Source organism: Zalophus californianus, chromosome 2 (genome assembly GCF_009762305.2).
Source record: "Zalophus californianus isolate mZalCal1 chromosome 2, mZalCal1.pri.v2, whole genome shotgun sequence".
NCBI classification, from domain to species: domain Eukaryota; kingdom Metazoa; phylum Chordata; class Mammalia; order Carnivora; family Otariidae; genus Zalophus; species Zalophus californianus.
Genome location: NC_045596.1, coordinates 140,206,105 through 140,219,607, shown reverse-complemented (window position 1 = coordinate 140,219,607; position 13,503 = coordinate 140,206,105). Strand labels below are relative to the sequence as shown.

The 13,503-nt window shown below is 33.3% G+C and overlaps 1 protein-coding gene across 6 annotated transcripts in view; it reads right to left on the bottom strand.

Moving 5' to 3' along the window:
* Positions 1–13,503, bottom strand: part of TLL1 (tolloid like 1) — a 215,085-nt gene that overhangs the window by 116,632 nt on the left and 84,950 nt on the right. For all 6 annotated transcript variants that reach the window (XM_035726294.1, XM_027599787.2, XM_027599785.2 and 3 more), the window contains 4 exons: positions 12,322–12,429; positions 10,091–10,171; positions 8,212–8,364; positions 7,572–7,689 (listed from right to left, as the gene is read on the bottom strand). In XM_035726294.1, the coding sequence (XP_035582187.1) occupies positions 7,572–7,689; positions 8,212–8,364; positions 10,091–10,171; positions 12,322–12,429 (460 nt within the window). The remainder of the gene's footprint in view (positions 1–7,571; positions 7,690–8,211; positions 8,365–10,090; positions 10,172–12,321; positions 12,430–13,503) is intronic.

The window sequence follows — 13,503 nt, the reverse complement described above, 5'->3', positions numbered from 1 at the left end:
AATAATTGGGGTTTACATTAAAATAGGTTTATATATAGGATCACAGCTTGAGACAGCAATAGAGGGCAGTGAATAATTGGTCTTGAATAGTTGGTAATCATGATGGACAAAACACCAAACACAGAAAACTGTCAAAATTAAGTGCCCAAATGTTATGAGGAATTTCACAAATTTTCAGTTTCCAAAGTAGGTATATTTGATAGTACTTTTGATTGTTCACAAATACAAATATTTTTCATTCCAATTATTTCTGTAGGCTTTAAATGCCTTAAGCATCTTAACCTACACCATACACTTATTTATGAATCTATTATAACAATTAATGAAGCTTAATAAATTAATAATAGGAAAAATGAGGTAACTGGTAGGGAAAAAAATCAGGAAATTTTGTTTTTGCCCCCATTTTTAATACTATGCTTCAATCTATACACAGATATTTATTACATACCCAAATAGTAAACTATTAGATGGAGAAAAACACAAAATTTGCAAATTTTGGAGAGATTTAAACTGAATCATTTGCTACCATAGAGCAACAGTATATCTGATGATTATATAGCAACTAAATTACACACACTGAGTCATTCTTGCTGGTTATATTCAAAGAAGAAAATACTTTGCAAATCAAAATCTGGGAGATAGTCAAGCAATGTGGTCAACTTATTTAATCTAAAACACCTTTTTTAAGCATAATTTCACCCATAGCAGTTTCCAATAAATAAGATGAATTCCATAACAGAAAACAAAAATATATTTTCCACTGACTTTTATAATGATCCTGTGAAAGAAGAAAAATGTGGTGGCTTGATTCCTCTTGTTCTAGGGAGAGAATAATTCTGGATGCTAAGATGAAAAAATAACTAAATATATGCACATATAATTAGGTATGGAATGACAGGGTAATATGTGAGGTTTATAAAAATGTGGTTTAAACACATCTAGGTATTATCTTAGTTTCAAATATCACTCAGGTTGATGCCATTTTCTTATATATAGCTTTTGATTTTTTTTATTTCTAATTTGTGTGCTGTTTTTAAAACTTGGCCACTATAAGATCTATCTGTCCTCTCAAGAAAAACTTTCACCATCTATAGGAGGCCACAACTCTCCCTACGCCATAGACAGTAATCAGGTAACCTAAAACCTGCTATTCCTTACTTTTGCCTCAGACTAGAGGACCAAAGCACCGTTAGATTTTGCCTGTTAGATAATCTATCATGACATCCACAAAGATGTCCTCCCCACAGCAGTCTTTTCTCAACTTTGAGATAATTTAAAAATTTAAAGTCATATTATGACTCTTCTCTACCCAATATTCTCCAATGGTTCTATGGCACATTGTGTCAATATTCAAAAATATTCATTACCCCTCACTGGAAGATAATCATACTTCCTTACTCCACGGATGTTGATTTTGGTCATGTGACTTGCTCTGGATAATGTCATGTGAGCACAAACTCTTTGTGTAATTTCTGGAATCTTTAATAGTCAATATGTTTGGCAATTTTGTCTCTGCTTCATCTGCCACAACTGCAAAGTTCTAAAAAGAGGTTCCTCCATCAGACTGAATACTAAAGTGGTAACTCTGGAGAGAGACACAGCCAACCAGTGATGGACAGGCAGTATGAACAAGGAATGAATGTTTGTTACTTGAAGCCACTGGGATTGAAGGGTCATGTATTAAATGAATCATGTCAGCTTACTAATACAAGCTTTCTCTTTTACTCAGAGGAAAATCTGAAGTACTTACAAATAACTGTAAGATCCCACATGATCTTCACACACAAATGTCTTACCATCCAGTCCCATCTCTTACTACTGTCCCTGCAACTCACTCCTCCTGAGCCATGCAGTGTCCTGGCTGTGCCTTCAGCATACAGACATGCTCTTGCCTTAAAGCCTTTTTCCTGGCTATTTCTTCTGTCAGGACCTCTGTTCTCCCACATAGCCATATGGCTCATTTCATCTTCTTTTTCAAGTTTTTGTGCAAATGCCTTTCTATCCCATTTATATTGCTTTCCTTTTTGTCCTAGAACTTAGAGTCTATTAATACATTTTATATTTCATTGATTTTCATGGTTTTTTTTCTGACTCCCCAACCTAGAATGTAAGCTCTTTGTGGGCAGACAACTTACATGTTTTGTATACTGATATCTCTAGCCCCTAAAATATAGTCAGGCACATAGTACAGCTCAGCAGATACAGAGAACAGATTAGAAGTTGCAAGCGCTGGGGGTGGGAGGTGAGAGGGTGGGTCAAGTGAGTGAAGGGGGTAAAAATGTACAAACTTCCAGTTACAAGACAAATAAGTCCTGGGGATGTAATGTACAGCATGGTAACTAAAGTTAATAATACTGTATCACATACTTGAAAGTTGCTAAGAGAGCAGATCTAAAAGTTCTCATCACAAGAAAATAAAAGTTTTGCAACTATGTGGGGTGATGCCTGTTAACTAAATTTATTGTGGAAATCATTTCATAAAATATGCATATATCAACACATCACAGTATACACCTTAAAGGAATACAGTGTTCTATGTCATTTATATTGTAATAAAACTGGAAAAAGATCATTTTTGAAATAAATAAATTAATAAATATTTGTTGAAAGAACAGATCTCATAAGTGCAGGAGAGAACTAAGACTTCGGTGGTTAGCAGGGAGCATTCAAAGCAATGGTGAAGATGCTTATGGTCAGAGATTAAAAATGCTCTTCTTGAGATACCTCCCCCCACCTGGCTCTCCACTTTTTCCACTGGTGTGATTCTATAAATTTTCTAATAATCCAACAAGTCATTTTTTCTGCTTAAATTAACTAGCCTCCGTTGTTTGCAAGCAAGAACCCTAGCTAGCACACCTCCTCTGCCTAACTATAATCTTCGTGCAGAGAAAAACACCTCACATTCAATTTTATAGTCCCAAAAATTAGTATAGTAAGTGGCACAAAATGAAAATTCAATAGGTAAGGATGAATAAGTGACTGTTGCCATAATCTGAATATCCAAACTGACCAAATTTAAACACAATTTAAAACACGAAATCTAGAAAATAGCTAAATAAATTAACCCTAAGTTTATTTGTTTGGTTAGTTGTTTTTAAGGAATCATTAAAAATTAGCAGGAGGAAAAAAGTAAGATTGTTCAAGAAATTATCTAGTAGAGGATAGAGGATATTCATGCATTAAAGACCTAAATATGAGACCTAAAACCATAAAAATCCTAGAGGAGAACATAGGCAGTAAACTCTTTGACATTGGCTATAGTGACTTTTTTCTAGACAGGTCTCCTAAGGCAAAGGAAACAAAAATAAAAATGAACTATTGGGACTACAACAAAATAAAAAGGATTTGCACAACGAAGGAAACAGTCAACAAAACTAAAAAGCAACTTACTGAATGGAGAATATAATTGCAAATGACATATCTGATAAAGGGCTACTATCCAAAATATGTAAGAACTTATAAAACTCAACACCAAAAAAAAAAAAAAAAAAAACCCCAAAGAATCCAATTAAAAAATGGGCAGGAGACATGAACAGACATTTATCCAAAGAAGACATTTATATAGCCAACAGACACATGAAAAGATTTCATCATCACTCACCATCAGAAAAATGCAAATCAAAACGACAATGAGATATCACCTCACACTCATCAGAATGGCTAAAATCAACAACACAAGAAACAAGAAGTGTTGGAGAGGATGTGGAGAAAAAGTAATCCTCATGCACTGTTGGTGGGAATGCAAACTAGTGCAGCCACTCTGGAAAACAGTATGGAGTTTCCTCAAGAAGTTAAAAATAGAACTACCCTCTAATGTAGCAATTGCACTACTTATTTACCCAAAGAATCCAATATCACTAATTCAAAGGGATACATGCACCTCTGTTTACAAAAGCATTATTTACAATACAATAGCCAAGATATGGAAGCAGCCAAGTGTCCATCGAAAGATGAACGGATAAACAAGAGGTGGTATAGATACACAATGGAATACTATTCAGCCATAAAAAAGAATGAAATCTTGTTTATTTGCAAAGACATGGATGGAGCTAGTGAGTAATATGCTAAGCGAAAGAAGTCAATCAGAGAAAGACAAATACTATATGATTTCACTCACATATGGAATTTAAGTAAACTAAATGAGCAAAGGGATAAAGAGAAAGAGATAAACCAAGAAACAGACTCTTAACTATAGTGAACAAACTGATGGTTAGGATTGTGTAGGGATTGGGCTAAACAGCTGATGGGGATTAAGAAGGCCACTTGTTGTGATGAGCACCAGGTGATGTATAGAATTGTTTAATCACTATAATTGTATACCTGAAACTAATGTAACAGTGTTTAAAAAATAAAGTTATACTTTAAAAAAGAGAATATTCAGCAATATAAAGTTGCATGGTAGACAAAGGTAATAAATTCAGCTGTATAAATTTCTGACTTACAAAGAAATAAATCACACAAGTCTTTATAAAGTGATCTTACATTTTGCTGATAATAATCATCTTGTGAAATAAATGTCACTGATGACAATAAATATTCACTGAAAAAATATTTATAGTTAAATTCAAACTTTTTGCCAACAGAGGGAAAGTACACAATACCAAAATCCAATAGGAGTGTTATGCTTTTGACTTGACATAGATCTTATTGCAGTAGCCCTCAGTGTTTTGTGTAACACCAGATGCTAAACTCTTTAATAATTTTGATTAATCTTTATGGGATATAAATGCAGTATTATCATAGAAAAAAAATCACCATAATGATAAAATAACTGTTTCATGAAATTATGGCCAATAATGGTAATTCCAAATGAAATTTAGAAGTCACAAAATGGTTAGAATGATTAGCAAGCCAATGATCAATTCCTATAAAATGTATCATCCTTCCTATCATTGAAAATACAATATAAAGAAATTGAATACAAAACAAATCACCAAATGCAACATTACTACTATAACAGTCACAATTATATGTATATATAAATACTCAAAAGTTTGATTTCAGGAGTGCAACTACAGATTTAAGGATTTGAGGGCAATTCACAACTTCAGTTTCCATTTCTCTAAAATCATTAAAATCATCATTAAAGTACATGCTCTTCAATACCGCTACGTTCTTACATTCTTTTCTTCTAGAATTACATACGATGTGCTTTAGCCGATGTGTAAATTGTCAATATTTTCTTGATCACCTATCTATAAAGCAGCGCACTGGGTGTCACGAAGGACGAAGAGATAAGCAACCTGTCATCACAGATGAAGGCAGACATATGAACGAATGGTGGAAATGTAACTAGTACAGCTAAGGTAGAGCAAAGTCACACTGACGGCAGCTCAGAAATGGGTGAGAAAGAAATATGTGGACGATTTCCACTGATGAAAATGGAAGCAAAGGCATTCCAAGGAAGCAGAAAAGCACAAGCAAACACAGGAAGAAATGACAGCAAATGGGGAAAAATAGTTTAGCAGGCTAAAACAAGTAAAATGAAAAATTTTGAAAAAAGCCAAATTAATGAAAGAAAATGAGCATAAATACGAGTTTGCTACAAACAGAAATTTATTAATGAGATAATGAATGCCAGTGTTTTGTTTGCATTTGTTTTACAAAACTGAAGGGTAGTAAAGATAAAGGAAAGATACATTGATCTGAATACATTATGTATTTAGAAATATATAAGCTGAGCTATATTCATTTCTATTAGATAACGAGAAGGAAGGAAGGAGAGTCTAGATTTGGACCTTTTAAATATTAAATAGATATTAAGAACTAGGAGGCATTTCACATGTAACCAAAACTTGTCAAGATAAAATTTAGTAATTTGGAAGAAAACATTACTTGAATAAGTCAAAACTAAAAAATTATGGCATTATCCAAAATTATATAGAAAGGTAATAATGTATACTTTTTCTTAATGTCACTCAGATAGGGTCAAAAGTAAAATCCATTACTTTTTAAGTGAGGTTAAACCTTCTAGGAATATGTGATAGAACAAAGCCAGATGACACAATCCTCCCCCAATACCCAGTGACATATATATTTTCTCCCCAAAAAATATATGTGATTGGGGCAAGAACTCTTTCCTCCAAATGAATGAAGCATTTATTTTTACTTCCCTATATAAACGATACGAGAGGGTATTCAAATAGTTTGAGCTGATTAGAGAAAATTCCTCTTTGTAGAGGAGTCCAGCTAATAAATGTAGAAGGACTAAAAGGAAAGAACAACATTAGCAAATCACTATTTTGCAATGATGGGAACTTTTACAATGGAAGGACTGGGCCATCACCCCTGGAATCCACTGATCAACAGCAGCATCGCTGAAGTGCTAGGTCCAGCACATGTGCCTCCTGAGGGGATGCAATGTCAAGGAGACAGCAAACCCTACCAAGTATTCTTCCTGAGCAAGCAAAAGTTCTGAGTTTAATCAAATATTTAAATGTAAGTTCCAACTAACTAGAGATAGAGGAGAGAGAAGTTTGAGACCTTTCACAGTAAAAAGGCTTTAAGTATACAGTGTTGCTTGGAGAACTGCTGTTACTGTAACTTGGCTAGATTATGGGATGTGGTGGCAGAAGAGGCTGCACATGGAAGTTGTGGTAAGTTCATGGCATTCTTTAAATGTTATATCAAGGAATTTGGATTTTATTCTCAGGCTAACATCTCCCAAAATGTGTTCCGGGACACTGATGTATGTTCTTCACTCTTAAAAGAGTGGCATGGATGCTCTGTTTTTTAAGTAAATTTAAAAAACACTGTATTCTATATTCTCTCTGATGGGTTGAATATTCATAATGTTCATTAGCACATTGCTGCAGAAATATCCACTGAAATTTAACACAGCATTTCACAACTTATGGAACAGTTGTTTTGTTTTTTGTTTGTTTGTTTTTTACTTTTTTGTATTATTATGTTATGTTCATCACCATCCATTACATCATTAGTTTTTGATGTAGTGTTCCATGATTCATTGTTTGCGTATAACACCCAGTGCTCCAGAACAGTTGTTTTGGAGAGTATTTGTTATCATCCCGTAAGAAGCCAATCTAGAAAGCAGCACTCTACGAGGAAGCACTGAAGAATCAACAAAAAAGGGTGGTGTCTTGCTCTGACTGGTATCCTTTGAAGATAATTCTAGTGGCAGTAAATTGATGAGGGAAGACCGTCAAGCATTTGGAATAGGTCAGGTGTGACATGACAAAGACATGAATGGACTGAGGCACTGACATGGGATGGAGGTAGAAATCAAAAGATACAGTGACTATCAATGGAATCTTACTGCATAGATTTTAGAGGGAGCTCAAGAGAATCACCAGACGACATTATTGACGGTGGCAACACCATTATTATAGTTGCAACACGAGGAGAAGTAGTTGACGTAGTGGGGAAATACACTTGAGGTACATGTACAAAGGTCTATGATCAAAGACTATATTTATTCAAAATATATCTTCTTAGGTAAAATTCACACTTTCTCATGGGCAAAATGCTAAGCAAATAAGAAATGAATCCTACCTCTGGATTTTCTTTTTCCTCTTCTACACTTACTTAAGTCATTCCCTGGTTCTACTTACCCACAAGGTCTATACGTGAATACAATGTAACTCTCTTCATCACTTCTTTCAATAAAAGTCACACATGTGTGCTTTTCCCAGTGCCTCATGGCCTGCTTGAACATGGCTCGCTGACTGCCTAGAAAAATGGCAGGATGTTAATAAAACAAAGTGTCTGCCTTAGGGAGCAGTGCTACACGCTGGCTCCTCCATCCTGAGTCTGACTAGGCAGTACAGATGACATCACTCTCGTCAACCAACAAATACTAGCCTAGAGCACCACAAGTGATCACTCTTAAGAAGGGTCACTCACCTTATAATCAGAAAGTTCAAGCTCACTATCTCTACAAATATGTGTGTGTGTGTACAAGGCTCTATCAACGGGACATATATTCTTCCTGTCAGTTGAAGAGAAATCAGCTTCCTGAATTGATGGACACATTTGAAACTCAGTTTAAAAACCAGAACAGTACTTTAATCTCTTAGAGCTCAAGACTAAAGATATTTTTCAATTTCAATGACACTCTAAACCAACAACCAAGGTAAGTAAAGTATTTCTCATGTTTGATTTAATACTATATTCTCCATATTAATACTCTGGAAAAACACACAATCTATATAATATTTCTTTATAAAAATAAACACTCTGGGAATACCTTACCAGTGAAGTTGCCTCCTATAACATAAGGAATAACACCTCCAGGCCATATTCTTTCGGTTCTTGATGTAGCAGCTCTGGGAACTCGATTTTTTTCATTTTGCCCTGAGAATTTGAGAGGTACTTTTCCTTTAATTGTGCTGTTTTGCTCCAAGCCTGCAGTGACATTTAAAACATTCTGTGAAACAGAAGTCCTTGGTCAGGGAATCATTTCCTCTTAAAAGACTTAAGTTAAAATGTCTTATTTACATATTTGTGTAAATATGCCTGAAGTCAAAATGCATTAAAGAAAAATTTCATTTATATTACATACTTGAAAAAGTATTAAAATATTTAAGTACTTGATGTCAAAATACTATTTCTTAATGCTCTATGAGCAAATTTTAATGTATTCCCATACAACAGCCTACAGTAGACAGACATCAGACAGACTGGTAGGCCACAAAAAAATTGTTTCATGTATTTTAATTTACTAGCTCTCTGCCAATTCACCACCAGATGATAAACAGACATGGTTTAAAAAGTCACAAGATATTCAAAACTCTTCTTAACTCTTGCTAAATCCTTCATTCTTTTAAAGCAGGATATTCCACAGTACAGCCTAAAATTATGAAAATTACAGAGAGGATAAATGAAATAATGTTAAGGCAGATATGGTCTCAGCCTCCTGGGATGCTGGTATATCTCCATTCACATTTCCTCTGGATTTATATCCAGGTGATTTAGCACGATTTAGAGATCAATACACAACGTGAACAGGCCAACATAAAATACAGCCTATTCCTAGAGCAGCTTTCAAGTCTGTAGTCATTAATTTTCTTGGTGGCCTTTCAAAATATTTTTGTTACTGTTTTTTGTTTTTCCTAAATTTGCATTATTGTTCATTCTTTATTTTTTTATTTTATTATGTTACGTTAATCACCGTACATTACATCATTAGTTTCTGATGTAGTGTTCCATGATTCATTATTTGCGTATAACACCCAGTGCTCCATGCAGAACGTACCCTCTTTAATACCCATCACCAGGCTAACCCATCCTCCCACCCCCCCTCCCCTCTAGAACCCTCAGTTTGTTTCTCAGAGTCCATAGTCTCTCATGGTTTTATTATTCATTTTTATTCATCTATCACTGTTGATCCAAATATCCCACTCCTGGAATATACTTCAGACACAACAATTGAATGCATGCCCCTATTCCCACGTCCCTAACAGGTTTATCTTTTAATACCCTGAGGCAAGGCATCTTTGCTTGGGAAAATTATTCCCTGAAAGTGAGTACTGTCAATTATTTAATTAATAATTCATCAGTTTAAAAAATGTTAGGACACACTTTGAACAGAAAACTTTTTTAGAAACTTTATAATCTATAAATAGTGTTTAACAAATTCAATGCTATAAGTATTAACTAATTATGAAACCAGAAAGCTGTTTTTCTATGTATATTTCTGGAAGGGTCAAAACATTTTCAATTAATTTTTTAATCTCACAAATCAGTTTGTCAATTTACTTTAAGTGGGTTTTATTTCAAAACAGTCATGACATTTTTTTGATTTGATTAAAACTGATGTAGTTCCATGCTTGATAAAAACAATTTAGTGTGATACACACTGCACCAGAAATAAACATCAACAATACAATAATCCCTTAATGCATTTTATACTAAGGAGAAGCTGAAAATAAGTTAAAGAAATGTTTCAGTTGTCCCAAAATAAGTTCTAAAAAAACTGACATTAAACATCAGCTAACAAAAATGAATAAAGGACTGTTTCTTAGCATATACCCTTTACACACTTCACATATTAATGGCAAACTGAACTGCTATTGGTATAATATTTACTGTACATCAAGTCAAGTGTCTGCAACTTTAAACATTGATATACCAGAGCCAATTCTTCTTATCCTGTCTATAAGCTGGTAGAGGGCCCCTCGTTTCTTTGACATACCATGGTCTCCAAATCCACCTTAAGAATAAAAGAAAATAGTTAAGTTAAACTCATTGCATTTTAAAGTTCTTCTAAGTAAACCATACCAAAAGGCTACATTGATTTCTCTTTGGACATCTTTTTTTTATGTGGTCTAAGAACATTAGAGTCATGAATATCCATAAATCTTAGAAAAGTGTAAACATTCTACAAACACAATTTTGGTAACTAAAAACAAGTGGGTGGGGTGATCCACAGAACAATCTAAGTGACTTTATTTGGACATCCTGGCAACTGAGTCATCTATCGATAATTTGGAACATTTTTCTTCACTGGGACTTTGACATCACATCGCGTTATATAGGATGACAGCAAGTTGTTCGGCCCTGTTGATTGCATTCCAGCTATTTCTCCAATGTAAACAATATTTTCAGAAGCCAAATCAGCAAATGGAAATAAAAACATTAGAAGAGCAAATATATAGTACAAGTCTTGCTTCAAAGCTATGATCAATTTTGAAATATTTTTAAAAGCATATCATATTTTATAATATATTCAAATATAATTCAAAAATGAGTTTTAATAATTTATAAAAACCAATAACACATAATTACAAAAATGTCACAACAATCAAAAAGGATGCTCAGCAGCAAAATACATTCTGTTATGCTATATAATTGGCAAAATTTATAAAAATAGATGTAAAGAATTTTAGAGTGCAAAAGGTAGAAAAGGAGGTCAGGATGAGGAAATATATCCTTTTGCAGATTTACCAACTGGGAAAAAAAAATAGAAAAGGCAGATTTCCTCTCAAAGGTCAGAAAGCAGAGCAGCTGAGGAAAATCCAAGTCCTCTGATTCTCATTCCAGGCCTTGAATAGAATGCTCTCCCAATTTTATCTCCTATTTTCCCCTCCTATTGAATTTTCAGTGGACAAATAACAAGAAGACATCACTGAGCAAACAACCAATATAACCACTAATAATATCTGAACAAGTGCAGATACATTCACACCACAAGAATATGATTAATGAGTCTCTTTGGGCGAAGACAACGGAAGGGCTAGAAATCCATAAAGACAACAAACTGCTTGCACCTTGATCTATTTCTTTCCATTATCTTTTTCCCCTTTGAAATTAATACCAAAACTTATCTACCTAGAGTAAAGCTAATAAAAACCCAAAATAATCACAAAAACCATTACCATATAAGCCTTCTAGAGCAAAAGATCAATTAAGTCCTTATAAGGCAAGTAAGTTAGAGTGCTTGTTCACTGACTAATAACGTGCCTGATTGTTTTCATTACATGGTCACATTTTTGCTGTGCTACTTGAGAAAAATTTTTGAAATTTTTTCATTGAACATTCTAGAAAGATGAGGTAACATTTAAATGTATTCATTTCTAAGTAGCTATAAGAAACATTTTTAAAGAATGGCATTTATATGTTTGAAATGACAGTTATGTAACAATTATACTTTATATTAGATAGGCCTGAAGCACATATAAATAGATTTAGAAGAAGGTTAATTATGAGAAAAAAGAAATGTCTTAGTTAATATTAAGGTAATTATAAGGATAAGAGTAATTATAGAATTTTCAAAAAACAATGTTTCAAGACCACTAAAGGCAATAATATCTTTTAAAATTTAGCAATTTTTCTAAAAATTTGTATAGAAATTGAAATTACAAAAAATTCTGTGTAGGTAGTTCATTAACATAGAAAAAAAGGAAAGTGATAAAATAAGTGATTATTTCACACATATTCTAAAAACAAACTGAAAATATACAAACTAAGTAAATACTTATGGGAAAGACTATACAGTTTGAAATAAGAAAATAAGAAATACAATTAATTTGATCTCCTCACTTGTAAGTCATATTAGTAGCTACTCCTCATGGGATTATTATGCACATTCAAAGAGTTACTATCTGCAAAACACTTAAACCAGGCTTGGTATCTGGTTTAAGTACTTGGTACCTTGGTACCAAACAAAATGTTTGTCAAAGAAATTAATTAATAGAATTAAAAACTATGAACAAAATCTAAATTTCCAAATAGGCTCATTAATGTTTAGGCAATCAAAGTTGATCAGCAGGACATTAAAAGTGACCTAAAGAATACTTAGAGCATTTCAAGAGTATCTTTTCTCCAAAATGAACACAAATTCAATCAAATAATCAACCATACCTGTGGTATGTCCAAGTCCAAAGGGGTTCTGTGTAAGGTCAATTGTCCTATCAATTTGAAAGATACTTAAGTCTTCATCATCTAAGGCAATATCACCCCAAAACACAGCTAAAAAAGAAAAGTTCAATTAAAATGTAAAATATTAAAGAGCAAAGTCAATGCAAACAAAGCTAATTAGAAAAATATTGTTAAAATATGGAAATGCAGTTCATAGAGACAGATATTTCAGAAAGTAATTATAACTGAATATAATATTGGACCTGTTATACTATAATATGAACCACTTGTAAAAGGGTATTACCTACATTTTCTTACTTTGATGTTTGACGGGAGGGGGTAAGTCATTTCTTTGAATGAAATGGTCACTGGTTTTGGGGGGAATCTAAGGAAAGTGAATTTAGCAATCATGGCTATTTTGCAAGTAAATGAAAATCTGCTAAGTGTGCTTGAATTTACAGTGGATGCCTGTGACCAGCAGCAGGTCTTCACTGCCAGGTAGAAGGAGACATAGTAGCAGCTAAATATTGTACTGTTCTAGCAACTTACTCATCACATTTTTATACACTTTCTCTAAAGATGGCATTGCCTCTGAGTTTCTGTAAAATGTATAAATAAATACCAAAAATAATATTTAAGTCAACATTTATTTAGTCAATGACCAGGTGCTACACCTTTGATCTTTAATGATAAATAAAACACTGTCCATATTTTCAGGAGCTTCAAAATCATTGCCCCAAATCCTGAAAACCCTCTGACTCTTTTACATCCAGTCTTTTATGCTACTGAATAAAACAAAGCTCTATAAACCATTGTGGGAAGAAATGAGATAATTTCTTTAAAACCAGTATGTGAATTTTCTTTTAACGTCAGAAATATATATTAACATAACAAAAAAATGCCTTCCTTTTATTTGAGTCCAAAACTAGACTAATCAATCTCTTAGTGCTGTCGAATATCAAAATACAGTAACTTTAGGAAACACAGCAAATTTAAGAGAGAGAATAAATTAATCATGAGATAGTAAAACACTGACAAATGCTTTGGGAATTCTGGGATAACTGTTTCATGATACAAGTTTACAAATTTCCTTTTTCAAATTTTTCTTCAAATTTTTCTTTTGCAAAACCAAGAGAGGAGGAAAATACATTAAAATTTTAGGAAATGATGAAATCCATGCTTTTC